Raw genomic sequence first — 27,932 nt, 5'->3', positions numbered from 1 at the left:
AACTCAATAAATTAGGCATCTCCTGGTGATTTTAAAATCAAAGTTTATTTTATTCATTACCCTTGATATTTAAGGAGAACTACCATGTAAATTAGAAAATAAATATTTATCTCTGTGCTACAGCGTCAAAGAAGCATTTTAATCCAAGCCCCACTAAAAATCATACCAAGAAGAGACATTGCATGATTTTGGACAAATGAAAAAGTAAAAGTTAATAGAAACATAATGAATGTCAAATTATAACCAAATCATAGCGGGGTGGTGGTGGCACTGATTTTTGACTTACATATGGAATTTACAACATGATTGATAATACTCAACACTCAAGGAAGTACCTGATAGAATTACTTCTATATTGTGGGCTTCAAGGGCAAGGACTATTACTCATCTTTGAATACTCAGATTCTAACACAGTATTTGGAATAACATCAGATGCTCAATACGTATTTGTTGTGTTGACGTGTTCCTTGTATAATTAATGTAGTGAATTCTTGGTAATTCATCTATTATACAATATCTTGCTGTTAGGTTATTGTTCAGGAGCATATTAGAAATTAGATAGTAGAAATTATCTAATTTCTAAATAGGTATCTGATATTAGAAAAGTGTAGTTTAAAAAACACAAGAAATGGTTCTTTCAGTTTTACTTTCCTATTTCACACAAAAGGACAGCGAGGACACACTGTTAAGTAACACCAACATAATCTACTAGTGTAGTGAAATTACACAGAACTAATGCTTCTCTCTTCAAATGTCCAAGTGTTTATCCTAGTTAATTCTAGTGGGAATCTTTCCAAGTATATTAAATACTTTTCTACTTTCTTAAACGTGGGACACTGAATATAATTTCACCTTTTCTTTATGATTTAAGCTCATCATTATAAGCATCCATTATTATACTAAATCAGTATTAGTTGGACGGTTTCCTCTCTCCCTAGACTATAGACCAGCTGGCTCCTGTCTCTCTGACCAGGCTTGTATCCACCTATTATATGCTTCCAAAGCACCTGGGACTTATTCACAGTACTTATTACACTTGCAATTATACATTTATTTGTGAGATCTGATTACTATGTTTCCCATACTAGATTATAAGGACCATGAGGGCTTGTACTTAGTCCAGGTTTGCTCACCACTCTGTCTGCAGTGCCTAATACAGTGCCTGCTGTGTAGGCTCCCAGTCACTGCTATCTGAATGACTAAATAAATAAACACCACCTCAGTGCATATCCCTCTCTATTTGCTGAGGGCAAGTCTGGGAAGTCAGGAAATCAATCTTTCTACACACTATGTTAAAAGAAAACGTGAGCTCCTACATGAGAATGGAAGTGTACAGACCCCAGCTTTAGGGTCTTGTGGTAACTATTTTGGCTATTGGGCCTTTTTCCCCTTCTAGTGCTTAGAAAAAGGAGAGGTTGTATGGATAACTGCCCCTTAGCCATGAGATCTTGGGCACTAAACCTCAATTTCCTCCTCTACAAAATGCTGATAATAGTCTGTACCTCAGTGGGTTACTGTGAAGATTCAATAAAATAAAGTGCTCATCACACCCCCTGAAATATAAGAAGTGTTGACATTAGTTGTTACTATTAGTTGCATGTCACATTAGTAATAATATGCTATCTATAACATATGAAGATATTATTATTGACCCATCACCAAAGCATATGTTCTCTGAATCATTCCTTCAGGAGTTGTTAAACCATTTGCTCAGAACAATCAGTCCTTCCAACCTGTCCTCCTTAAGACCAATGGCTCTTACGAAAGCCTCGTATTTTAGCTTTAAAGTAAACTGCTTGGCTTTCATTCATAATCTATTTCCACTAAAAATACACATTTCTCTACAGTTCTACTAATATTACAATGAGTTTATGAGATGTTGGAGATCTTATATAGCTCAGGAAGAGGTTACAGAAAATTTCGGAAAGAATAGTCCCACTGGAAATTAAACTATACTTTTTCTTCATATATTAAAAAATTTCACCTTCCCTTTTATAATTTTGAAGTACATGTAAAATTCTTTTCCTTTTCGGTAGCTAATTAATTTGAAGAGGGGAAACAAAATGCTTTACCATTACTATCAACTGTATTTTAAAGAAGAAACATTAATACCTTAAACTGTGAATCATTTGAATGTACACCTAGCACAGATTTTGTAAATCCATACTGGGCCTTCAGCTTATCATATTTATTATAACAGTCAAAGAATTTTCTTTTAAAAATATACTACTTTCAAAATATTCCCAAAGTGCTGAATGTGCTTTTAGTTGAGGATGCATAGTTTTAAGTGATGCATATTGCGGATGACTGTTTACCTCTGCTGTAGGTTTAAAGAACGGTACAGATATCTCAAGAACAACAAAGAAAATTAGATTTTGTTGCTCCTAATCTAACTTCCTAAGAATTCAAATTACACAGCTAACCAAGAAACCATCTACCTTAACCAAGCAGTTTGTAAGGATAAATAATAAGATAGAGAAGTTTTAACCCTCTATATGTTGGCAAAATTAAATAACCTTTCCTTTCAGGTAACTGAACTTTGGGATCAAAGCTTTAGCTGTCGCTGGAGACCATGGATTGATGATGCGCTGCTCTGGAGCTTCTCAGTCACTGTATCTTCTTTCACTGTGGTTTTGATGACTTCCGATACCCCACTGGTTCCAAGGATGCAAGGCAAACTTAAAAACACTTCACTATTTATATCATAATATCCCTAAAATGAAAAAATAGGGATTATAATAGAGCTGAATCACTGCAAAAAAACATACATATGGATACTTTCTTGCTTTTCTACTCCTAGTACAAAGTGATACAAGTTGAACTTGAAAAAAAAATTTTTGTTCATTTATTTTCTAAACTCAAATTATTGTTTCAGAAAATTTTCGCGAGATGGGAGGAACTTGGTCAAAGACACCCACTTTGCGGGGAGGTAGGCTAGGCCCCTGCAATTTGGGTAGCAGGTGAGGGACTAAGAAAAAAGACTGTCAGAGTGGATTCCCTGGAGAGGGGCACAGCATGGGCTCTGGGCACAAATACAGACACCTGTTTTAAGTTTTCCTTTCCATGTTTTATTTCCCTCCTGGTGTTTCTAAGTTTTCAAGAGAATGTGGTTAAGCATTTGTGCCTCATCTTAGCTCTGCTTTAGGAACTTCATGCTTGGCATAAAGTGGAAAAGTACAAACTGAACTGGAGAAGCAGACTGACGACCAGCTAAGACCAGCTAGCACAGCAGTCTGGGGTCACCTGGCTGGCTGAGGTGATAAATGACAACCAGAAGTAGTTTATGGAATATATAAACATTTCTTGGGGATTCCCCAAAATTACACAGCAGTAAGGGGCAACCTAGTAGAAATCCAGACTTCCCACAGCCAAGCAGGAGAGGGCTAAGACCAAACTGTCTCCTCGCATGTGTACTCTAAAAGCTGGTGCTATGGAAGACACTTGGGTTACAGCATGAACTGCACTTTTTCTGGTTAATAATATAGAAGTTTAAAAATATGATGAGAGAATGAGAATAGTAATTACCTTTGCTAAAATTGATACAGAATGCACTTTCTTTTTATTGTTTACAATACTGTCAACCAGGTCAGCTACCGATAGCCCGACAGACCAAGATCTTTGACCTTTTACCTGTAACAGTTCCATAGCTCTAGGTTACCAAAAAAAAAAAAAAAAAAAAAAAAAATCATCTCAGAAAATGCACAAAATATGCACATTTAGTTTTACATTCTATTTAAGATATTAATTAGATATTTTTATGACAGAAACAAGTTATACAGCAATTATTATTAGCAATTAAATATAAGCATACAGATAATCTAATGATGAAGCTCTTCTTAAATATCAGACAGGCAGTTCACAGACAGAAAATATAAATGGCCTAATAACATAAAAAGATGCTTAGGGGGGCCGGCCCCGTGGCTTAGTGGTTAAGTGCGTGCGCTCCGCTACCGGTGGCCCGGGTTCGGATCCCAGGAGTGCACCGACGCACCGCTTCTCCGGCCACGCTGAGGCCGCGTCCCACATACAGCAACTAGAAAGATGTGCAACTACGACATACAACTATCTACTGGGGCTTTGGGGGAAAAAAAGGAGGAGGATTGGCAATAGATGTTAGCTCAGAGCCGGTCTTCCTCAGCAAAAAAGAGGAGGATTAGCACGGATGTTAGCTCAGGGCTGATCTTCTTCACACACACACACACAAAATGCTTACCACCACTAAATTTAACTAAATATGAGTTAAAACAATAAATACACCAGTTTTGCCTATCAAAACTGGCAAAGATTAAAGAGATTGGTAACTACTTTTGGAGAAGCTACAGGGAAACAGGCGTTCCTATAACTGCTGCTGAGAGTGTAAAGTGATACAATCTTTTAAGAGGAAGATTTGGCAACAAGTGATCTACAAATTTCTTTTCTAGAAGTTTATCCTACAGCAATATGCTCAAGTGTGCAAAGATATACCTAATAAGCATGTTTGCCTCGTTTGAGACCACAAAAATTTCAGAAACAACTCATCAAAAGAGAACTGGTTACATAAATTACTATCCAAATAGCGTCACATAGCTCTTGAGAAGAATAAGGTAGATTTATATGTCCAATATGGGGAAATGCCCAAGATTTATTATTAAGGAAACAAAGCAAGTTGCAAGATAATATGAATAGCATAAACCTATCATTATAAAGATAATAATGATAATGTTTGCAGAAGCATTGAAAAAATTGGACACGTGGACACTAAGCTGTTAACAATGGCTGACACTGGAGAATGGGATTACTCCCAGCTTTTCACTTTATAGATATCTGCAGTATTTAAAGGTTTATAATAGCATACATTCTTTTTGTAAATAATAAAAAAGATATAAACAAACGTTTGAATTTTTTTCCTTTTAAAAACAATAAATGCAGGATTATATAGAGAATCAGATTAGAATGGATTATACAACACACTACTCTTCTCAGTGAGAGAATATTCTTTCTAGTTGTTATATTCTGAAAACTATAAAGCAAAGGTTAATTTAAAAAGCTAAAACTCTCCACCACTCAGACTGCAGGAAAGTATGTTATGTGATGGTGAAACAAGAATTTGCATGAAAATATATAGTGTGTAGAGTCCAATTTATAGGGCACAGACCCTGCAAGGCCTCTGAATAAAGGCAAAAGATACAAGGATCAGTGCATTACACTTTGTTTTTTCTGAACTATAATATGGCTTATCCATTCATATTAGACTAACTTCCAAATGTATTTATGTCTGACTAATACATATTAATTTTTAAGTGGTATGAACAAATTCTTTTCTACATTAAGAAAATTCTTAATATCTTCAGATGTTTAGATAAGAGCAGTAAATCACTGTCTACAAATAAGGAACTTGTTCCGTCCTTTCAGTGTCAACTGTGTATCTGAAATAAAGTTTGCAAAGCACTCTTGGATCTACTTTCAGATAAGAAATCAAAGACTAGAAAACATTGCTCCCTTGTACTTTTGGATTTGTCCATACTTGCTCGTTTTGTTTGCAGATGCCTGGTAAGTTCATGCTGTGTAAATAGCTGTTGTGTTAGCTATGAAGTACATGATTTTTGGTTGGATAAATGCAAACCTACACTCAGTGTTACCTGTTGGACAGCTGCATCTGAGAGTTATGACTCATTCCGTCTTCTTGGCCACCCCATGTGGGCACTAAAAATTAAATGAAAAATTAATTATATTTTGTGACCAACTCTCAGGATTATTGATCATTTGCAGGCAAGTGTATCTGTATTAAACTTTACATAAACATTTCCCACCTGCTACCAATAGTAACATTTTTCCACCGATGGCACCGAATGTGCTGTACTGACTGCCTGGGGTGAGAAAGACTGAGCTTCAATCACCCAGAAAACATGATCCCCAAAGTCTATTTGCAGCCTCCTTACCTGTTTTCTCTCGTCAACAACAGCTCTACCAGAGCCACTTTACTTCCAAGGAGAAAGCTTTCTTTCCCCAGCAGGCTGTGTCTAATAGGCTCCCAAGAGCTGCAAGCATTTGTTCCATTGGGAAACACACTGATATTAATTTCTTTCACTGGGTAGGGAATAATTTGGTCACCTATTTTGGGCTAGATTTCCATAGCTGTTAGAGAGGGTCCTGTTTTCTAAGAGGATCTTTTGGGTTACCATTTCCTCTCACCACCATTTATAAAAACAATTCAAAAATTCAAAGCTGTGCACATGATCTGGATATTTATACCACACTTTAATATTAAATAGAAATTGCCAGAAACATTTTGAAACTTTTCTAATGTTCACCTGTTTCTCATCTGTGTGAAGACATTCTTTTATACAAATTCATATTTGGGTAGGCAGAAAAAAAAATACATTCAGATATATAAGACTGTTTATGTTGAAGATATAAGTTTTCTAAACTGCATTGAAAATTAGGCCATTTAGTGATGTGTCAGCAACAAAGGACACTGTATGTATCCAGATGCCTCCCTCCCTCAAACTGATCATAAGCTCCCAGGGGGCAGGGACCACGCGTTCTTTTGTGTCCTTGCCACATATTCTTTACCATGGTAAAGAACACACTGGAGATAATACACAACGGACCTCACACACAATACATAATTATATTTGGTAACAAAGAGGAAAACATACTTGCAACAGTTAAGTTGGAAAACATGGAAAATTTTTAAAAGTTTTTATGTTAAGTAAAAAAAAAGGCAAAACCAAAAATTGTCATATGAAAATTATAAATACATGTGGACAGATTAACGGATTTTTAAAAAATGTTTTACTTGGATAGATGGGTTATATATGAATTATTTTCTAAAAAAATTTTTCTACATTATTAGTATATTCACAATAAAGAGAAAATTGGGGGAAAATGTCTGCTAAATGAAATATAGCATTTACAGACCTTGGAAAGATGAATAAAAGGGGCAAGGTAGGGGGGCCAGCCCAGTGGTTAAGTTCACGCACTCTGCTTTGGCAGCCTGGGGTTTGCAGCTTCAGATCCCAGATGTGGACGTACACACCACTCATCAAGCCATGCTGTGGCGGTGTCCCACTTACAAAATAGAGGAAGACTGGCACAGATGTTAGCTCAATGACAGTCTTCCTCAAGCAAAAAGAGGAAGACTGGCAACAGATGTTAGCTCAGAGGCAATCTTCCTCACCAAAAAAAAGAAAAAAAAAAGAAAAAAAAAAAGAGGGGAAGATAGGTATAAAAGACAAAAAACATCTGAGAATTAATCACGAGTATATATATATATACATTTCACATTCTTTACCTTTCCTCTCTGAGTCCTGACTTACAAGAACCATGAGAAAAGAATGTTTGGAGAGAGGGAGAAAGCTTCACTATGTTCAAATTTGCTTGTGACACATCATGAGAATTTTCAATTAAGTTTAGATGGACCTAATTATTTCATTTTTTGTTCATTTACTGCCCAACCCTTCAACTTCCTAAAAGTATATCTATCCTAGTTTAAGTAGCCCTTTCAAATATCATATCTAATCAATCCTAATCTTTCTGGTTCCACTCCTCAAGAGCAGTAATCCTCTGGCCCCAAAAATTTTAATGAGAAATGACCACAGATAGCTCTTTTGCATTACATACAATACCTACCCCTTAGGTAAGACTGATGCCCAAAGCAGATGGTCTATATTCTGTTCTGAGGTCCAGCCCTTGGATTTCTAAAACATCATTTGAAGGAGTTACCTGCAGTTTATATAAGATTTCAATCTCACAGCTGAAAATAGCAGCTCCAAAGCATATGTTCTGCTGACTATCTAATTTGGTGGGGCATCATATGAATGACCTTTGGTCACAACAAGATGGTGTCAGGATCATTCATTCATCTCAAAACACATTTACTGAGGCCATTCCAAGCTCAAGGAGCTTACAGGCTGGTGGGGTGAACAGACAGGTAAATATGCAGTTATAACACAGTGTGATAATGCTTATAGAGGCGTGAACTTACTTAACCTGGAGAATTAGGGAAGGCTTCCTGGGAGAGGTGGCACTCAAGCCCAGTCTTGAAGGGTCACCAGGAGTTAGCCAAGTGAATGCATGTTCAGGGAAAGGAAGCATCAGGTGCAAAGGCAAGGAGGCATGAGAGTGCATGAACCACTCAGGAAACTGCAAGTTGACCAACTGACCAGCACAGAATGCCTGGCGGAATGGCAGGAGATGAAGCTGGGGAGGGAAGCAGGAAACAGATCCTAAAGGGTCTTTGTATGTCATGTGATTCCTCCCCCAGGCTGTGGCTATCATTTGTCTCTGACATACTTGAAGAGAATAATTCTACTTACACATCTGCTATTCTTATAAGTCTGATTCGAAATCCTCATGTTGTTTTTCAAAGCGTAGTCTTATGTGTCCTTTTGCCAATTTTCTATTCATCATCATCTTTCCGATCACTGTAGTAACAGCTACCATTTACTGAGTGTTTACTCTGTGCCAGACACTGAACTAAATGCTTTAGATAAAGTATCTAATTAAGTCACAGCAAGAAAAAGCACAGCTTTGGAGTCAGACCAGGATTCAGATCTCAGTTCTGCCCTTACTAGATGTGTAACTTTGGGCAAATTACTTAACCTCATTGGGTCTCAAGCTTCCCGGAAAACTACCACCTCCTTCACAGGGTGTTTGCAAAATTTAAATGAGATTTGCAAAGCATTTAATACACTAGTAGGCTCTCAATAAAAAATAATTATAATTGCTATTACTATGGTGGTGTCACTTAGGCAAAAATATAACCAGTTGGTTTCTACACATAAAACCAGCAGAGGGAGCCTCTAATCCATTTCTGGCTTCAGAGCCAAGGTAAGTATACATATCCATGGCTATAACTATCTCTGAAACAAAGCAGAAGACAGGATAATAAGTTATCTGATAGTGGTACTAGATGGGAGACAGGGAGCTGGGTTGGGGAGTACATAGGTAGCTTCAGTGGAATCGGATGATCTTAATTGAAATGTGGATCCATGAATGTTTGTTCTATTATTATGCTTTAAAACATACATATACACTATATGTATTATTTTGTGTGTGTCAAATATTACATAATACTATATATTTAAGTGACCCCAAATCACAGGCACCTACATCCCTCTATTTCTAGTTCCCGTTTGAGAGCTCAAGATAGAATTATTATATCCCTTTCTTGTGTTTGTATCCTCCTTCCCTCGAATCTCTCTCATAGCAAGTTAATACTGCCTTTTATTATAGTCGTTTCCTGTATCTAGACTCTAAGCTTCCTAAAGACATGGTCAGGTTCTTACACATCTATATAGCTCCAACAGCAGTCAGCACAGAAACTTTGGCTTATTTATCAAGTCACACCATCCTTTATTTTCTTTTTACAACTTGAGATATTAATACAACCATACTGTGAAATGTTCTTATTCATTCAAAAATTGTAACTTATGAGGGGGACTGGTTAAATAAATTTTGGTATATCTGGTACTTAAAAAGAATGAATGAGATCTACATATGTAATTATGTAATTATGCAATCATTTCTAAGTCATATTGGTAAGGGGGCAAGATGGAGAATGAATAATGTATAATGTATATTTCATATATATGCTTGTCTATGCACATATATTCTGGAAGGTTACACAAAAAACTGGTAACTGATTGCTTCTAGGGAGAGGGACTGCGTGTCTGGCATAGAAGGGAGACTTCTTTTTCACTGCACATCTTTTTGTACTATTTAATATTTTTGCAATGTGAATGTACAACTTTTTCAACTAAAAGAACAGCTTAATAATTTACACTTTCAATAAGGAAAAGGTGCACACACAAAATTCAAATTGGATCAGTATAAACAGCAGTTTAACAAAAGAATAAATGTCATGAGACAATATATAGTTAACTACCTTAGAGCTAGCAATAGCTTTTAGTTCAGGAGTGAAAAGGAGTGAAGCAGTGAATAAATCATTGTGGAGTGATGCGATCAGGAAAAGCTTCATAGTTAGGAGGGTTTGACCTTTACCTTGAAGGATGAGATCTGAATATTCTGAGAGAGAACGAGAAGGGATTATGGGGGAGGTAAATGCAGTAGCCAAGGTTTCTGTGGCTGAAGAAAGCTGTGGGGCAGGGCTGGGAGGCACAAGACCTAGGTTTTAGTCTTTCTTTGACCTTAAAAGCTCTTAGGCAGGTCACTTTTACCATCCCTGCATCCACTGCTGGCTCCTTAAAACAAAATGTAATCAATGATCCCTTGGGTCCCTTCCAGCTCTCTAACAACATTATTGCCTCCATAAATATAATTGGGAAGGAAGATCAGGGCTATATTTTGAGACTCCTTGAATGCCAAGCAAAGGAATTTAATGGTTCAGTCAGAGGAAGCCCGTGAAAGTCTTTGGTTAGAGGAAGCCAGTGAAAGTTTTTGAAAAGAGGAATAGGATTGAGGAAGATTGAATTAATATGTGAAAGCATGTACGTAAACACTAGGTAAGTTTTTGCTATATCATTACTAATTTGGCATCATTACAGGGTAAACTAGAGGGGGAAGAGCAAACTAACTGGGAGATAAGCAAAGATGAACATGGACCAGAACTCAAATGCTAGTAGTGAGTCAAATTTGGGGTCTTGGGTTTATTTGAATCCCTAGACATTCATTACTCTAATTCATCTGCTCCAAGTTCTAGTTTGCCGCCCTTTTCTAAGGTCCTATTGATAGTGTTTAGTGTCAGGGAGCATTTGAGCCTGAAAAGTACTTCTGCTCAAATCACACTGTCAGGTTTTGTAAAGATTTATTCTATAGCCTGACTCTTTCTAATATTGAACTTTCTAGGTAGCCAGTGCAGATTTATAAAGATTTAAAATACTGCTATATTTTATTAAAATAATTTTCTTAAAAATTATACAAATAGTACACATCCATAATGACAAAAGTAGAAAACACAGAAAAATACAAATTTTTAAAAATTATCTCCAACCCAGACATAACCACTGTTAATGTTTTGTTTTAATGGCATGAAAGCATATAGGAAGCTTTAAACTCTAAGAAAACAGTTTTGAGAAGGTGATTTGCTTTATGGCACTACTGTTTAACTTCTCTTTAACTTTCAATGTGCATCGTCTTTCTCTAGTTAAATGATCACCTCCTCAGAGGCAGAGTAGTTCTTTTCTACATCATACTCTACCCTTCAGCACCTACACGCTGAATCAAGTCAGAGTAACATATTTCAAATGATGAAGCAATGCTTAATTTCCCCCAAATTACCTTTTCAACATATCACTCTCATGCTCAAATACATTTAATGGTTCCCCCTTCCTGAGAATCACTTTCCAACTCTTTGATCAGGTATTCAAGGATCTCCAAACTGTGATTTCAACCAGGCATATCCGGTTGAAACTCTCTGCAATGACTGGTCTAGATTTTTTATCCCATGAACATTGCCATACTTAACTATGTGCCTTTGCCTGGTTCTGATTTCCTATTCCTGGAATATCTTTCTCATTCTTTGCTATCTATTCAAATCCTGTTCATTCTTCCAAAGTCCAGTTCAATGATGGCCTGTATAGAATTTTCTCCAGCCATTTCAACTCATGTTAAATGCTCAGTCATAAGTGTCTAAGCACTGTTAGTCTATAATACTCATTTTGGCACTTAAATAGTATCCTATACTTTTATTGTTAGCTAAATCTTGTAAACATATGGATCATATGCAAATCCTTGTACATATTCTTTATTTTGAATTTTTTTTTGTTGGTCTAAAATAATTTTTAAGTATGATGAAGGAAGAGACTATGTTCTATGCGTCTTTTATATCATACTAACATCTTATATAGTAGTGAGTAGGGAGTAGACACTCATATACTTGTTTAAATAAATAAAAATGAACGTCACCTCATGCCTGTTAGAATGGCCATCATCGAAAAGACAAGAGATATCAAATGCTGGAGTGGATGTGGACAAAAGGGAACTCTTGTGCACTGCTGGTGGAACTGTAAACTGGTACAGGTACAATGGAAAACAATATGGAGGATCCTCAAAAAATTAAAAATAGAACTACCATATGATCCAGCAATTCCAGTTTTGGGAATATATCCAAAGGAAATGAAAACACTAACTCGAAAAGATATCTGCACCCCCATGTTCATAGCAGTGTTATTTACAATAGCCAAGACATGGAGGGGCCAGCCCAGTGGTGCAGTGGTTAAGTGCGCATGTTCCACTTCAGCGGCCCGAAGATTCGCAGGTTCAGATCCCGGGCGCACACCGACGCACCACTTGTCAAGCCATGCTGTGGCAGCGTCCCATATAGAATAGAGGAAGATGGGCATGGATGTTAGCCCAGGGCCAGTCTTCCTCGGCAAAAAGAGGAGGATTGGCACGGATGTTAGCACAGGGCTGATGTTCCTCACACACAAAAAAAAGACAAAAAAAAAAAAGACATGGAAACAACCTAAGTGTCCATTGATGGATGAATGGATAAAGAAGTTGTAGTATGGGGCCAGCCTGGTGGCACCGCAGTTAAGTGCACGCTCTGTTATGGTGGCCCAGGGTTTGAGGGTTTGGATCCCAGGTGCACACCGATGCACTGCTTGTCAAGCATGCTGTGGCGGCGTCCCATATAAAGTGGAGGAAGATGAGCACAGACATTAGCCCACGGCCAATCTTCCTCAGCAAAAAGAGGACTGGTAATGGATGTTAGCTCAGGGCTGATCTTCCTCACACACACACAAAAATAAATAAAAGATCATTAAAAAAAAAAAAAGAAGTTGTAGTATATAGGATGGAATATTATTCAGCCATAAAAAATGAGGAAAGCCTACCCTTTCCAACAACATGGATGGACCCTGAAGGCATTATGCTAAGTGAAATAAGTAAGACAGAGAAAGACAAATACCATATGATCTCATGTATATGTGGAATCTAGAAAAACAAACAAAAAAATTCATAGCAAAAAGGATCAGACTCATGATTACCAGAGGCAGAGGGTGGTGGGAAGGGGAAACAGAGGAAGGTGGTGAAAAGGTACAAACTTCCAATTATAAGATAAATAAATACTAGGGATGTAATGTACAACATGATAACTAGAGTCAACACTGCTGTATGATATAGAGGAAAGTTTTTCTCATCACCAGGAGAAAATATTTTTCCTTTTTTTCTTTCTTTTCTTTTTATTCTATGTATATGAGAAGATGGATGTTAGCTGAACCTATTGTGGTAATCATTTCACAATATACGTAAATCAAACCATCACGCTGTATGCATTAAAGTTATACAGTGATATATGTCAATTATTTCTCAATAAAACTGGAAAAAAGTGAACAAAAATGAGGATAAACAGCACTTCTACCACCTGAACAACCTGACTTTACAGCATGAGGGAAACAATAAAGGAGTGAAGGAAGAGATTCTCAAGTCAGATAGGGAAAGCGTTTTTTTGGGATAGGAAAAGGGGCTTTCCAATCTGGGGAACTGAATGCTTTTTGTGGTAGAGACAGAGCAAGTGGCTGGTAAAAAAGGCCATAAGGACAAAAAGTGGAAATTCTGTTTAAAAAGGTGAGAAACATTGGGGCTGGCCCAGTGGTGTAGTGGTTAAGTCCACACGTTCTGCTTCGGCAGCCTGGGGTTCACAGGTACGGGTCCTGGGTGTGGACCTATCACCGCTTATCAAGCCATGCTGTGGTGGCGTCCCACATATAAAGTAGAGGAAGATGGGCATGGATGTTAGCCCAGGGCCGATCTTCCTCAGCAAAAAGAGGAGGATTGGCAACAGATGTTAGCTCAGGACTAATCTTCCTCACAAAAAAATAAAAATAAATAAATAAATAAATAAAATAAAAAGGTGAGAAACAGAGAGGAGGTATGTACCTAGGGAGAAAGTCTGAACTTAGGAAAGGTAAGCAAGGTTGAAGGGTAGGGAAAGTAAAGGAAAGAGATATGTATATGCTTTAGGGTTTATTTAAATGTTGCTCTCTAGAAAACTAAACTTTTAAATTAATCCTGGACTCTGAAATTCAATTAAAACAAATGAAACCTGGGGCCGGCCCCGTGGCTTAGCAGTTACGTGCTCGCGCTCCACTACTGGTGGCCCGGGTTCGGATCCCGGACGTGCACCGACGCACCGCTTCTCCGGCCATGCTGAGGCGGCGTCCCACATACAGCAACTAGAAGGATGTGCAACTATGACATACAACTATCTACTGGGGCTTTGAGGAAAAAAAAAGGGAGGAGGATTGGCAATGGATGTTAGCTCAGAGCCGGTCTTCTTCAGCAAAAAAAGAGGAGAATTAGCATGGATGTTAGCTCAGGGCTGATCTTCCACACACACAAAAAATGAAACCTAAGGGGTCTTGCCTAATCTTAAACCTACAGAAAAGTAAATACAATGACAATGACATATGTGAAGAGCCTATTCACGATACAGGGCCTGGTACACAAAAGGCACTCAAATGTGGGACGAAATCCAACTAAGCTCCACAGCTCTGGAGTCTCAGATCTACCAGAATATCATGGCCACTGGTGACTTAGGTTATCAATATAACGAACAGAAACGTACTTCTTACCTTTGTCTTCTCCCTGCTCACCAATAACCCATACTTCTTTCCCTGAAGTCTGTGCCCTCAAAACATTTGTAATAATATATTGTAATCTCTGTGAATCCAGATTGCATCCAATTCCAATCACTCGATTTGCAGGAAATGCACTCAGTTTCCATGTCACATAAGTCATGATTTCCACTAAATATTGCATACAAGGTGAAAAGGTAAAGATTTTTAAAAATATACTTCCAGCCTAGTTCATAAACAAAATATTCATTATTTTAATAAGTATATTAGGGCTTCTATATACTCTTCTTAAGTCCTAAATGTACTATAAGGCATAATATATTTTTAATGTATATTAAAAACACTAACCAGATTTCAGCATGATTTTACATATCTTTGTTGTTAAATATAAATTAGTTAGAGTGGAAAACAGATAATTTCCTAGAATAGTTAAGCAAGAAGGATGAAAACTGGGTACAGAAAACCAGAGAGCAATATTTTTTCGTTGATCAAGTTCTCTCTTACATCTATCTTAAGCTACATTTCTATATTTAAATTAAAATAATGATTCATATACCACCACTATGCAGTATAGCATGATGAACAAACACATCACTACTTTTTTCTGCCATGCCAAAAAGATGTCAGGTTTAAAGAGTCTGGTGTCCCTCAACCAATTCTTAGAGAAAAACCAGTGAAATGCATACCACACCCCTATATTGGGAACATTAAAAAAAGCTGTTCACCAACTTGAGTCCAGTACCACCTAATTCTTTGAAAATATTTCCTTTTTAAGTAAAACAGTCCCAAAACAAGTTAAAAAATATAAAATGTTAAAAATGCACACTGGCATGCTCACTAACATTTTATGACACTTCAGAGTTAACAGAGATCTTTCACATAAACCATTCCATTTTTCTCTTGAGTATTTAACCATTTTCTCACTGAGGAAGGCATGGCTAACAACCTGGAACATAATAATGGTAATATTACATAAAAAATTGCAAGTTGTAAACCTTCTAGTTAATGCCAATCATAAGAAGTAACTGGTTGACAGGATATGGAAACACTTACATTGTTCATTATAAGAGCAATTTAACTGAATAGTCATCCCTTTATAATCTAGTTTTATGACTTTTATCAGTAATGTCAATCCTATTGGTGCACTGGACCATTAGATTAATTTAAAATAAAACTTTTTACCTGGTTGTGATGCAACAAGCAGGACACCATGTTGACTATAATGTCCCAGAGCTGGGACAAGGGCTCTGAACATATCCACGTTGCTCTGCACCACATCAAGGTAGGACTGAGAACTACCCAAAGAGTTGACTGTGAAGACCACCACCTTGGAATGAGCAGAGGCAGACAAATCTAGTGAATAAAAAGAAACAGTCTGAGCTCAAGATATAGGTTTTAATCAAGTTCTTGTTTTTCTTTTCTACAAGTAGAGAGCTTTTAGGCACACTCGCCCTCAGATTAATCCTATCTTCATAGGAAGTACACAAAGTGCTGAGGTTTGCCTCCAGAGGAGGATTAAGAGCAAAGCGTACACCAGGAGGGAACAGATAGCAATAAAGATAAAGAAAATAAATTACAGAATTCAGAACTGACAAACAAGGACTTAGTTTTCCATGTAATTCAGAGTTTTCCTAAGGAACAGAAGTAATATGCTATAGGCAAAATGCACCTAATCAATTACATCACTGATTTTAAACTGTGAGTGTAGGAGTCCTTGAGTTCCCTGAAAGTGACTCAGAGGCCATCTGGGAGGAGTGGATGAAGGTGGCAGGCACGGCTCCAGGCTGTTTACTTTGACTTCTCCAAGCAGAGTAGCTCTGCTTGTATCTATATCATTTATTAAGGATTCTACTCCAAAGAGGGAAAAAATGGTTTGAAAATCTTCAAATCAAGATAAAATGTCTTGTGGGCTGGCCCCATGGCTTAGTGGTTAAGTGTGCGCGCTCCGCTGCTGGCGGCCTGGGTTCGGATCCCGGGCGGACACCCACACACTGCTTCTCCGGCCACGCTGAGGCCACGTCCCACATACAATAACTAGAAGGATGTGCAACCACGACATACAACTATCTACTGGGGCTTTGGGGGGAAAAATAAATAAATAAATAAAAATTAAAAAAAAAAAGATAAAATGTCTTGGCTCTTTTTTTATCGACTTTTTCTTTTACTGAAACCCAATGTCCTTGGTTTTAGGTTCTTCTTTCAAAGGGACCTATAGGTAAGCAACTGTCATGACTTAGGAAAAGCTATTCCCTAGAGTCCACTCCTTTGACCCTGAAGCAAACATATGCTCTTTTACAACCACAAAACTCTCTATCACACGATGTGTTTTACAGTAAGTGCATGTCAAAACAGTGGCCAAACATTATCAGCATCAGAAACAACAGAAAAATAATAAAGTAGCAAGAATCAGTTCAGTCAATACTCCCAAATGAATATTAACACCCCAGGGAGACAATCAGTAGATTCCAGGGTTTGCACTCTTAATTAAGCCTCTAAGGCCATCTTTCTAAACAAGTTTCAGAAGGAAACCCTTGTACAATGTGTCCATGGGAAGTGCATTATCCAAGTTTAGTTCATATTCTGACACAGTTGTGGGGACGGCAGATCCAAAACCTGAGTCCTGGATTTCATTTATGGTTCTTTATGAGTCCTCTTAAGTAATTCCTGTGTTCTAGTGTTCAGAGTAGATACCTGGTAATGAGTCAAAACCTAAACAACTGGAAGACATTAGAAATGGAAAGTATATAGTTAACACTTCCATACCACTTCTATGTGCCAGGTATTGTTCTAAGAGCTTTCTATGTATTTACTCATTTAATCTAATCTACAACATACTAGGAGGTAATACCGTCCCTATTCTACAGATGAGGAATCTGAGGCACAGATACGTTAAGTAACCTGCTCAAAGTCACAGAGCTAGTTAAGTAGAACCAGAATTCAAGCCCAGGCAGTCTGGCTTCAGAGTGCTGTCAAGCACTATGCTATATTTAGAAACGTAGTCCTACATCCTCATAAACACGAGTAAACTGCTATCTGGAGAGATTAGGTGGCTTGTCCATATTATTAAAAATCAGTAAACAGTTCAATTTATGACCCTACAATTTGGCCCTGACCTATCTTGCCAGGATTGTTTCTTTTCTTTTCCTCCTTTAGCTTCCTCTACTTTGAATGATAGAAATGCCCTTACCCTCAAGGTTGCCTTATGAGTAAACAGAGTAGTAGTTTACTCTACTCTACATGTTAGCAGTCTAACATGCTTTCAAAAGTGCAAGAAAGCCTTCCTACTCCATAAGGTTTCCCATCAAGTTCCCAAGCCTTTTACTCTCTTCCTTTGAGCCTAGAAGCCGATATTTCTTATACTCCCCTATGTAAACCTCAGGCTCAAGTTGAATTGGTCTATGTTCCTCCTCAGAATATTTCTCTCACTTTCCTGATATTGGCTTTTGCTCAAATTCTTTCATCTGGAATGTTTCTCACTGCACTCACCCCATGTTTGATAAATATCTGTTTAATTGTTTACTACATTGAGCATATTACGAGCCCTGTGAGAGCAGGGATTGTTTGTGTCTTACTCATCCTTCCTTCTCCAAGAGCTAGTCACTTGGCAATTGGTACATTTTCTCCTCTCTTTACCAGTCCAAATCTCCCCAGTCCTGGAAGACTCAGCACATATCTCAGTCTTACTTAGCTGAAAGTAGTACCTCCCTCCACTCAACTCTAAGAGTCTTCACTGTCTATCCATTCTCTTAGCAACTAATCATAAATTGCCTCATTACTCTCTTGTCATGAATTACTGTTTACATCTTGCATGTGTGTCTTTTCATCTAAACTTTAAGCTGCTTCTGACCAAGTGGAAAGTCTTCCATTTCTATCAATACCCTGAAGCAGTTCTTAAATGCTAGGCTGGGTGCTTAAGAGTAACTTGGGAAGCATAATAAAATTACAGATTATCCCATGTTCTGAAGATTTTATTTCAATAGGTTAGGCGGAAACATTTCTCAGGAATGCAACTCTCCATGTAATTCTGATGCACAACTAGGTTTGGTAAACACTGCCCTACAGGCAACTAAATTCTTTGCACCTAATAGGCACTCAGAAAATTTTTATTTGACTCTTCCTTCTCATGTCTTCCCTTAGAAGTTGGTGATTTAATAAGGGGAAAAAGATTATACAGTTATAAAGAGAATTAGGAAGAACCTTATGCATGATTATGGAAAGCTATGGTATAAATTACAAGGTTAGGGATTATAGTAAAATTTTATTTAACAATAATACAGTAGGGTACAAGGGTTAGAATTGAGGGCTTCAGAATGAGATCGCCTGGTTCAAATCCTAACTTTACCACTTATTTATTAGCATAGTGAGAAGTTTCCTCCTTTGCCAGGTGCCAATTAGCATTTGTACTCCCAGGACACAAGCTTCTCACGTCTATCCCATCTCCATAGGTAGCCTAGAAAAACTATATCCTTCCTGATAAGCCACTGGTTCCTAAACCATAGGCCCTAGACCAGTGGCTGGTCATAGTTATACTAAGGGATACCAATCCAATATCAAGTATGTCAAAAGACCCACTAAACACTATCTCATGCTCTGATATGCTACTGTTCTCAGATTATAAGGATGATGTTGTGATAAATGAAATACACATTCATTTTAAATCATTACTGAATTATTTTATTCAAAACCATGGAAAACCAGGCAATCAAATAATGATGTCTAAATGCTGTCAAGACCTCACAAGCTAGTTTATCAGTCCGAATATAATGGAGACAGTACAAGTATTTCCATTTCCCTGATGTATTACTAACCCATTCTTCCTATAACAGAAAATTATTGAATATGCCCTTTTCAAATTATTTTTCACTATGACTCAAAATTTTAGAAATGTGTATGCTCTGCTAATGATGATGATGACCTTTAATTTAGAAACTGTGTTAAGAAGAGAGCTATTAAAAATCTTCCTATTTTTAGGAAGTCCCCCAAAGAATGCTTTAAAAGCTATTAAAAGTCCCCCAAAGAATGACTTCACAGTAGCTTTGGGCATTATTTCAGTCAATGACTAGAAAGGATATTTTTTTTTCCGGTGAAATGGGTAAATTTTTTTTATGTTAAATAAGAATGCCCATATTAAAAAAGAAGGTAGGGAATTACTGCTCAGTTCAAGTAAGTGCCTTTAATGATTACTGCCACAGTGAGCTGGGTCTTGGAGTTGTATAAAGCATGCTGAGACTTTCCATGATTTATCATGTGTGGCAAACTAAGGCCATGAACTGAGTATGTTATGCCATATCTCTAACTTTAGAGAGGACCGTCTGAAAAATAAAAGGTATGTCCATCGATAAAATTTCCCAGTAAGAGAAAAAAATGATACAAAACAAATTTCAGACACCAATACTAAAAGCATGAAGAGTAATGAGTGATCTGGCAAAAGAGTTCCTCTGGAAGGTTTCCTAGGGAGAAAGTGACAAGTTGTTTCACATGAAGGGCATGTTGAGGATAATAAGAGTCCTTGCCTAGAGTAAGTGGAAAGGGGGAAAGCAGGTGATGAAAGGCTTTAATCAATGGATTCTCAATTTCAGTTCAGTGAATTTCAAACTTTTCTGATTGTGAGCCACGCTATGAGAAATATTTTATATAACAACCCAAGACACAATATATGCATATGTGTATATATCTAAAACAAAAACATTACAGAAAATACCCTTACTACAAATGCTCTGATATTTTCTATTATTCTAGTTCATTTTTATAAAATGCTGGTCATAATCCACTATGCTGATTCCACAATGTGCAATTGTGTCACTACTCACAATTTGAAAAATATTGATTTTAATGAGTATAAAAATTACTTGAGCTACTTATCTAAAATGTAGATTCCCAGGCTCCACCCCTAGAAATTCAGGATCCATAGTCCTGGGGTGGTTGCCAGGCATCTGTACGTTTAAGAAGCACCTCAGGTGATTCTGATACAAATGATTAATCCATAAACCATGTTTTAAGAACCACTGGCTATTGAGAAAATTTTGCTTTGCTCCATATGTCAACAACAACTTATTTTTTAACAACTATTGAACACTTTTTTCTCCATGCACATACATGCACATAACCATACACACAAACATTTATGCCTGTATATGCACAGACTATTTGTGGAGTGAATCATGTGAAACTGGTAACAAACATGTTTGAAACCCTAGCTTAGCCTCTTACTAACTGCATGTCCTAAGCCACAAATCTCTCTGAGTCATCTACAAAATAAAGAGAAGTAAAGGAGTGTGAATATATGTAAAGTATCTAGCATACATACTGATTCCTTAAAAAATGGCAAGTATTATTATTAAGGGAAAACAGATGAACATAATAGTGTCTTTAGCCAAGCAATGACATGATCAAAATAGTATCATAGGACAATTATTCCCTTAGCTATGTTTAATATAGAACAGAAGTAATGAAGAGAAAGGAAACAGGAACCCTCATATACTGTTGGTGAGAGTATAAAGTGATACAACTTCTTTGGGGACAATTTAATAATATAAATTTTAAAAACATGTACCTTTCGACCCAGTAATTCTACTTTATCCCACTAGTTAGAGAAGTACACAAAAATTTTCATATTACAATGTTCTCTCTGCACTATTATTTGTAATCACAAAAAAACAAAACAACCTAAATGTCTACCAATAGGAGACAGACATCCATAAGATGGAATATTATGACACTGTTCAAAGGAATAGAAGGAGCTATTTAGATCTATATGTGTTGTTAATAAAGATCTTCAAAAGCATACTATTAATTCATCAATAACTTAAACACAGAATTGCCATATGACTCAGCAATCCCACTTCTGGGTATATACCTAAAAGAATTGAAAACAGGTGGTCAAACAAAAACTTGTACATGAATCTTCATAGCAGCACTATTTACGATAGCAAAAAGATGCAACCCAAATGTCCTTCAACTGATAAATGGATAAATAAAATGTGGTATATCCATACCATGGAATATTATTCAGCCATAAAAAGGAAGGATGTACTGACACAGGCTACAATATGGATGAACTTTGAAAACATTATGCTAAGTGAAAGAAGCTAGACACAAAAGGCCACATATTGTATGATTCCACCTATATAAAATAGCCAGAAGAGGCAAATCCATAGAGCAGATTAGTGGTTGCCAGGGCTGGGGGAGAAGGGAAAATGGGTACAGGGTTTCCTTTTGGGGTGAAGAGAATGTTCTGGAACTAGACAGTGGTGAGGTTTGCACAACATTGTGAATGCACTAAATGTCACCAATGGTAAATTTTATTACATGTATTTTAGCACAATAAAGGGATAAACATATTAAGTGCAAAAAACAAGTGCAGAACCAGTTTCCCCAGTGACTCCTGAAGCAACTACTCTTAATTCTTTAGTATTTCTCCAGATTTAGTCTACGCATACACAAGCATAACTGTTTTATGTATGTATGTATACGTATGTGTATTTGCATGCTCATCTGTAAATATGTATATTCCTCCCCAAAATGTTTTAATAGCTATGTAAAAAAAATCCAAATGGAACAAAAAGTACAACTTTAGGATGATCAGTCAGTTGCAATCATCAATGCCTGTCACTGATGATTTCCAAATTTCTAAAACTACTGAGCTTCATTTCCCAAAATTAATGCACTTCTCTATATCATATAATATATTTATGAGATGTTAGTTAACATATTTAAAATTCTTTATGTAACAGTAATTAAATTAAGTGCTATTGCGAATGTACAACCAAAGTTAACCAGGGGAACATGAAAGGTGCCCCAAGGGGGTGCGGACTCATTCAACATTCCCTGCTTGGTGGCAAGCACCATGCACTATACATCTACTCCAAGGATTCGACTCTTTCAATTATCTGAAACAACAGTTATTGATGGTTAATGAAACACATAGGAAGAAACAATTTCTTCAGGTCCTACAAGGCCTCACAGCCTCTAGGGTCCAGGTACTAAAGAGTTTCCTAAAGTGATTTGGAAGAGTTAACAGGTCCCTCAAGAACTTCAGTACCTGGAAATGACAGGCACAAGAGAATATCCAGCTCCCCATGAGATCCTTTATATGAGGCCTACAAAAGGATCATTAAACCAACTTCTGTTCTCTTTCCAGAGAAGGAAAAAGAACTCATTGTACCCTGCAGGGATCCAGAGGCTTACTAGAACTACTACACCCAATTTTTATAGCCTATAGGTATAATTTCAACTTTTCTCACCTACTGTCATTCTTAGCACATTCAGGCTTGTGAAACCATGTCTTGATACTTTATTTGGAAAATATAGTGAAGGAATACAGGCGATCTAATGAAAAGGCAAAGGAAAGCCAAACAACTATAACATATTACAACCCGACTTGAGCTATAACCTAGTTTTTGAAGATCACTGAATTAGAGTAAACTCCAGTGTTACTCTAGTTCAATGGTTGTTCAATTTTTTTTGATCACACATCTCTGGTAATAAAATATTTTTAAGCCCACATTCCCAATTATGGTATTTACCTAGATATATATGTCTATATTAATATAGTATGTACATCATAAAATATATGCAAAAATTTTAATCAAAATCATAAGATAAAAATTACTTTTTTAACATTTTAAATTTTATTTATTAATGATACAAAAACCCTTTTTGTTCTTATTAAAACTTATTTTAAAAATATATTTTTAGTGAAAGCAATGTGAATTTTTTTTTTGAAATCTTGGTTTAGCACTTTGCTATATATCAAGAGGTAGGTATTATTTCCACTTTACAGATGATAAAACTGAACTTTGAGAGATTATATAATCTGACAAGTGTCAGAGCTATAATGTAGCAGAGCTAGGATACAAACCTCCATCTGTCAAACTCTAAAACCAGTGCTCTTAACCCATGTATTATGAGAAAAGAAGCAATCAGAGAAAACAAATTTATATTCTTGTGGAAGTCAGAAACAGAGAATAAATCCTTCTGACCAATCTGAATGTTATCTGTTTATCTGACTCTTGTTAACATAATCAGTTACAATGTCTATATGACTTTGGGTAAGTCACTTAACTTATCTGAATCCTAGTCTGCCAATATGTAAAATTAGGGACTTGGACTAGGTAATCTTTGATATGCTTTCACCATTAAAATTCTAGGACCCTAGGCAGAGAACAGAGGATTTTCAGGGCAGTGAAACTACTCTATAGGATACTATAATGGTGGATACATGTCATTATAGATTTGTCCTCACCCGTAGAATGTACACCACCAAGTGTGAACCCTAGGGCCGGCCCGGTGGCTTGGCGGTTGAGTGTGCGCGCTCCGCTGCTGGCGGCCCGGGTTCAGATCCTGGGCGCGCACTGACGCACCGCTTCTCCGGCCGTGCTGAGGCCGCGTCCCACATACAGCAACTAGAAGGATGTACAACTATCTACTGGGGCTTTGGGGAAAAAAAAAGGAGGAGGCTTGGCAATAGATGTTAGCTCAGAGCCAGTCTTCCTCAGCAAAAAGAGGAGGATTGGCATGGATGTTAGCTCAGGGCTGATCTTCCTCACCAAAAAAAAAAAAAAAAAGAGTGAACCCTAATAATGTAAACCATGGACTTCGGATGATAATGATGTAGCAAGGTAGTTTTATCAATTGTACCACTCTGGTGGGGGATGTGGACAATGGAGGAGGCTATGCATGTGTGGGGATGGGGGTATATGGGAAATCTCTGTACCTTCTGCTCAATATTGCTGTGAACCTAAAACTGCTCTAAAACATAAAGTATATTAAAAAATTCTAGGACTCAAATACAGGAGAAAATAAGGCAAACATCTTCTGAGCAAAATAATCAGACCTTTGCTGATCTCCACATTAGGCAGATTAAAGATGTCAAGGTCCATCATCCCTCCTTTAGTCCCTTCTGAGAGGTCTAAGAGGACTAGTCTGTCCGCAATGCCCTGTACAGTACAATAAGAGAATGAAAAGCATTACATGGCCAGTTACTCAATTTAAATTCATTCAGAAAGGAGAATATACAGGCTTCATGTGCTGTCTTATGAAGGAAAAGTAACACAATAGCAATAAATGGGACATGCAAACAAGAAATTATTATGAACTTGAATAATGTGATCCTTTAGGCTTGACTGAAAACTGGAATCTAACAGGGCTTACCTCAGATGTCACAGACTGCAGGTTTCTTTTGATGGGATAATGAGTAATAAAGATGACTTGGTACACTCAATATGTTTGCTATTATTCTAGAGCTTATGTTTTCATTTTGATGTCAAAATTTCCATTCTGAAAGAACTGAGTGATTTTCTTGTCATTTTAGCACCTCATTTCTAGCACGAAAGTCAACACTAATGCCAAGTTTCTCTTTAAAAAAAAGAAAGATTGGGCCGGCCCAGTGGCACAGCAGTTAAGTCTGTGTGCTCTGGTTGGGCGGCCCATGGTTCACAGGTTCGGATCCCGGGTGCGGACCTACGCACGGCTTATCAAGTCATGCTGTGGTGGCGTCCCATATAAAGTAGAGGAAGATGGGCACGGATGTTAGCCCAGGGCCAATCTTCCTCAGGAAAAAAGAGGAGGATTGGCAACAGACGTTAGCTCAGGGCCAATCTTCCTCAAAAAAGAAGGATAATAGCTATAAATCTAAAATAAAATCCTATTATCAAGCAGTTCTCTCCCCAGAGATGTCACAGAAAATACTCCACATGCCTGTGGATGGCTCCCTGGGTGCCATGGGGAGCTGACTGTAAATGACAGCACGGAAACTCCTAAGAGTCAGTTTACCTTTGTGGAAGGTCTTTTTCCAGAGTAGTACAGGATGTGAGGATAGCTCCTATCTTAGAGTGCAGGGGCAAGAGGACCCAGGGATCTACCAGACTATCAGGCATAAAGCGTAGAAGTTAAGATAACAACCCAGCTACGCTACTTACTAGCTCTGTAACGCTGGGCACATCACTGAACTCGGCCTTACTTCATGGGGTTATGAGGATTAATTATGTGACAAAGGGCTGGCAGAAAGCAGTCCTCTCTATATTGTACCTATTAATTTTATTATTGTTAACCACATTCACAAGAGAAACACAAAGAAAATTATGTTACCATTTTCATTTATCAGACACACAAAGATCTAAACGTTTAACAAAAGTAGTGTGGAAAAATAGGTATTCTCATACACTGTGCATAAGAGAATACACTGGTACAACTAATATGGGGGATACTCTGACAATTTCTATCAAAATTTAAAAACACAATAACTCCTTTAATCCATCAATCTCATTTACAGAAATTATCCTACAAACTTATTAGTGCATGTGTAAAATATACAATATGTATAAGGATATTCAAAAGACTAGAAACAATCTAAATGTCCATCAATAGCAACAACTACAATGAGGTGGATAACAGTAGTTTGGAGCAGAGCTTCTTAAGCTTTAAGGGATCACCATTTAACAGATCAGTGAAGCATACGGATCACCAGGGATTTTGTTAAAATGCAGATTTGCTTCCCTAGGTCTGGAGTGGGGCCTGAGATTACGCATTTCTAATAAAATCTCAGAGGATGCCAATGCTGCTGGTCTGAAAGCAATCCACTGAGTAGTAAGGATCTCAAATACAGGCTCTGTTAATGTATTGCGTAGCTTCCAATCCCGGCTCCATTTATTGAACAGCGTGACTTTGGCCAAGTTGCATAACCTCCCTAGGCCTTGGTTTCTTCATTTATAAAATGGCAGTAATGATAGTACCTAAGCCATAGGGTTGTTGTAAAATGAGTCAAGTGTTTAGGTGAGTGCTGGCACCTAGTAAGCATTCAGGAAAGGTTAGTTACTGCTGCTACCACCACCACTACTACTGCCACTTTTGTGACTACTGTTGCACTATTTGAATATTGTATCCTGTATCAAAATATTAATGCTTAAAAAAAATGGAAAAAATGTTCCATCTAGACAGTTCACAGACAAAGAAATACCGATAGTGACATTCTTCTAACAGTTTAAGAAACACGACTTTAAGGGGCCGTCCTGTATTTACCAAACACAAATAAAACTGATATAACTCAGTACTGTTAGGGATGTCAAAAATCAGGTTGATATGCACATTGTTATTAGAAGCATAAATTAGTTCTGCCTCTCAGAGCAATTTAGCAATATGTAATACGTGCCATAAAAACTATTCATGCCCTCTGACTCACTAGCACTATTTTTGAGATTATGTACACCTAAAAGAAAATTCAGACAAGAAAATAAGCAACTTGTAAAGCAATGTTTATAGAAGCATTCTATTTAGTAACAAAAGAACTGAAAACAATTCAAATTCCAATTAAGAGAGAATAGTGTATTCACATGAAGGGTGGAGAAAATGAAACTATAATATGTCAAAAGTTAGCATACATTGCTCTGAGCAGCCAGCTTTTAAAATTTTCTAGCTCCCTGGATATACAATTTAATTATTTGTTGAAGTAGAACCTACCTCCAAGACATATGTGAGTCTTAAATGGAAAGGGAAGAATTTAGATGGCAAACCATCAAATTCTAATAGAAAAGAAAACCAAATGCCAGCTAGGAAATAAACATATAGAGGGACAGCTATTCTATTCTGGGCTACATCCCTCAAATGACAAAGACATGCTGTTACCAGGATACTGGACCCTAGAGGGTCTTTTGAGCCGCTCTGCAAGGGGATTTAAGCCTTTCTGAAAATAATTTATATTGAAAAGATCTAGTAAAAGCGACTGATGGAAAAATAAACAAATCTCAAACTAGCATAAAATATCAACTTAGAAACTATGATCCTAAAAGACGGTGGAGTAATTACACAAGAAAAGGCAATCTTTTTAAAAAAATGCTAATTTTAGAAAGAGCTGAAATTAAGTATTATATTAAATAAGAGTTTAATTAAAGCATGACTCAGAAAACACAAAAGAATCTGTGACTAAGTCAGATGAATGTCAAGTTGAGGTTTCCCTTGGATTAGGCCGATGAGACCATTGTTCAGACCACTTTTTCAAAGCCAAGTCCACGACTAACTACTAATTAAGAGGCAACATCACTGATGAGAGCTTTCAGCTATTTTTTTTGTCAACTGACTAAATATATTTTAAAGCAAAATGAGGTTTTCCCACATGACAAAATGAAGCCATTATTTCTTGTATTGTTAAACATACACTGCCTAAAAGTATAGCAATATGATAAATGGATTTATAACCACTATGCTTACATACCTTTGCCGAAATTGCTAATGTGCAGGCAATTCCCAGTTCTCCACCTCCAACCACGGTAATTTTGTTGACTGTTTTATTCTGATGATTTGCCCAATTCTTTGAATTTATGTCTGAGACACCTAGAAAGGAAAGCGGATTATCACGAGAATTTAAAAATAATATCAAAAATCTTTTTAGCATCTTAAAAAAAAATACACCAACCTTAA

General features: G+C 37.1%; 1 protein-coding gene across 9 annotated transcripts in view; it reads right to left on the bottom strand.

The window, feature by feature from the left end:
• Nucleotides 1–23: 23 nt before the first annotated feature.
• Nucleotides 24–27,932, bottom strand: part of UEVLD (UEV and lactate/malate dehyrogenase domains) — a 52,999-nt gene continuing 25,090 nt past the window's right edge. For 5 of the 9 annotated variants that reach the window (XM_004418502.3, XM_087433113.1, XM_087433112.1 and 2 more), the window contains 7 exons: nt 27,727–27,845; nt 24,355–24,457; nt 15,702–15,872; nt 14,517–14,690; nt 5,619–5,682; nt 3,526–3,649; nt 24–2,713 (listed from right to left, as the gene is read on the bottom strand). In XM_004418502.3, the coding sequence (XP_004418559.2) occupies nt 2,546–2,713; nt 3,526–3,649; nt 5,619–5,682; nt 14,517–14,690; nt 15,702–15,872; nt 24,355–24,457; nt 27,727–27,845 (923 nt within the window). In that variant the 3' untranslated portion in view covers nt 24–2,545. Of the gene's footprint in view, nt 2,714–3,525; nt 3,650–5,618; nt 5,683–7,966; nt 8,182–14,516; nt 14,691–15,701; nt 15,873–24,354; nt 24,458–27,726; nt 27,846–27,932 lie in introns of those variants that run through there. The other 4 variants (XM_087433110.1, XR_015552662.1, XM_087433111.1 and 1 more) reach the window with 4 other exon arrangements.

This window comes from Ceratotherium simum, chromosome 7 (assembly GCF_057802395.1).
Source record: "Ceratotherium simum simum isolate JZ-2026a chromosome 7, ASM5780239v1, whole genome shotgun sequence".
NCBI lineage: Eukaryota > Metazoa > Chordata > Mammalia > Perissodactyla > Rhinocerotidae > Ceratotherium > Ceratotherium simum.
Note: the sequence above shows the minus strand (reverse complement) of the source record. Positions and strands in the feature narration are given on the sequence as shown.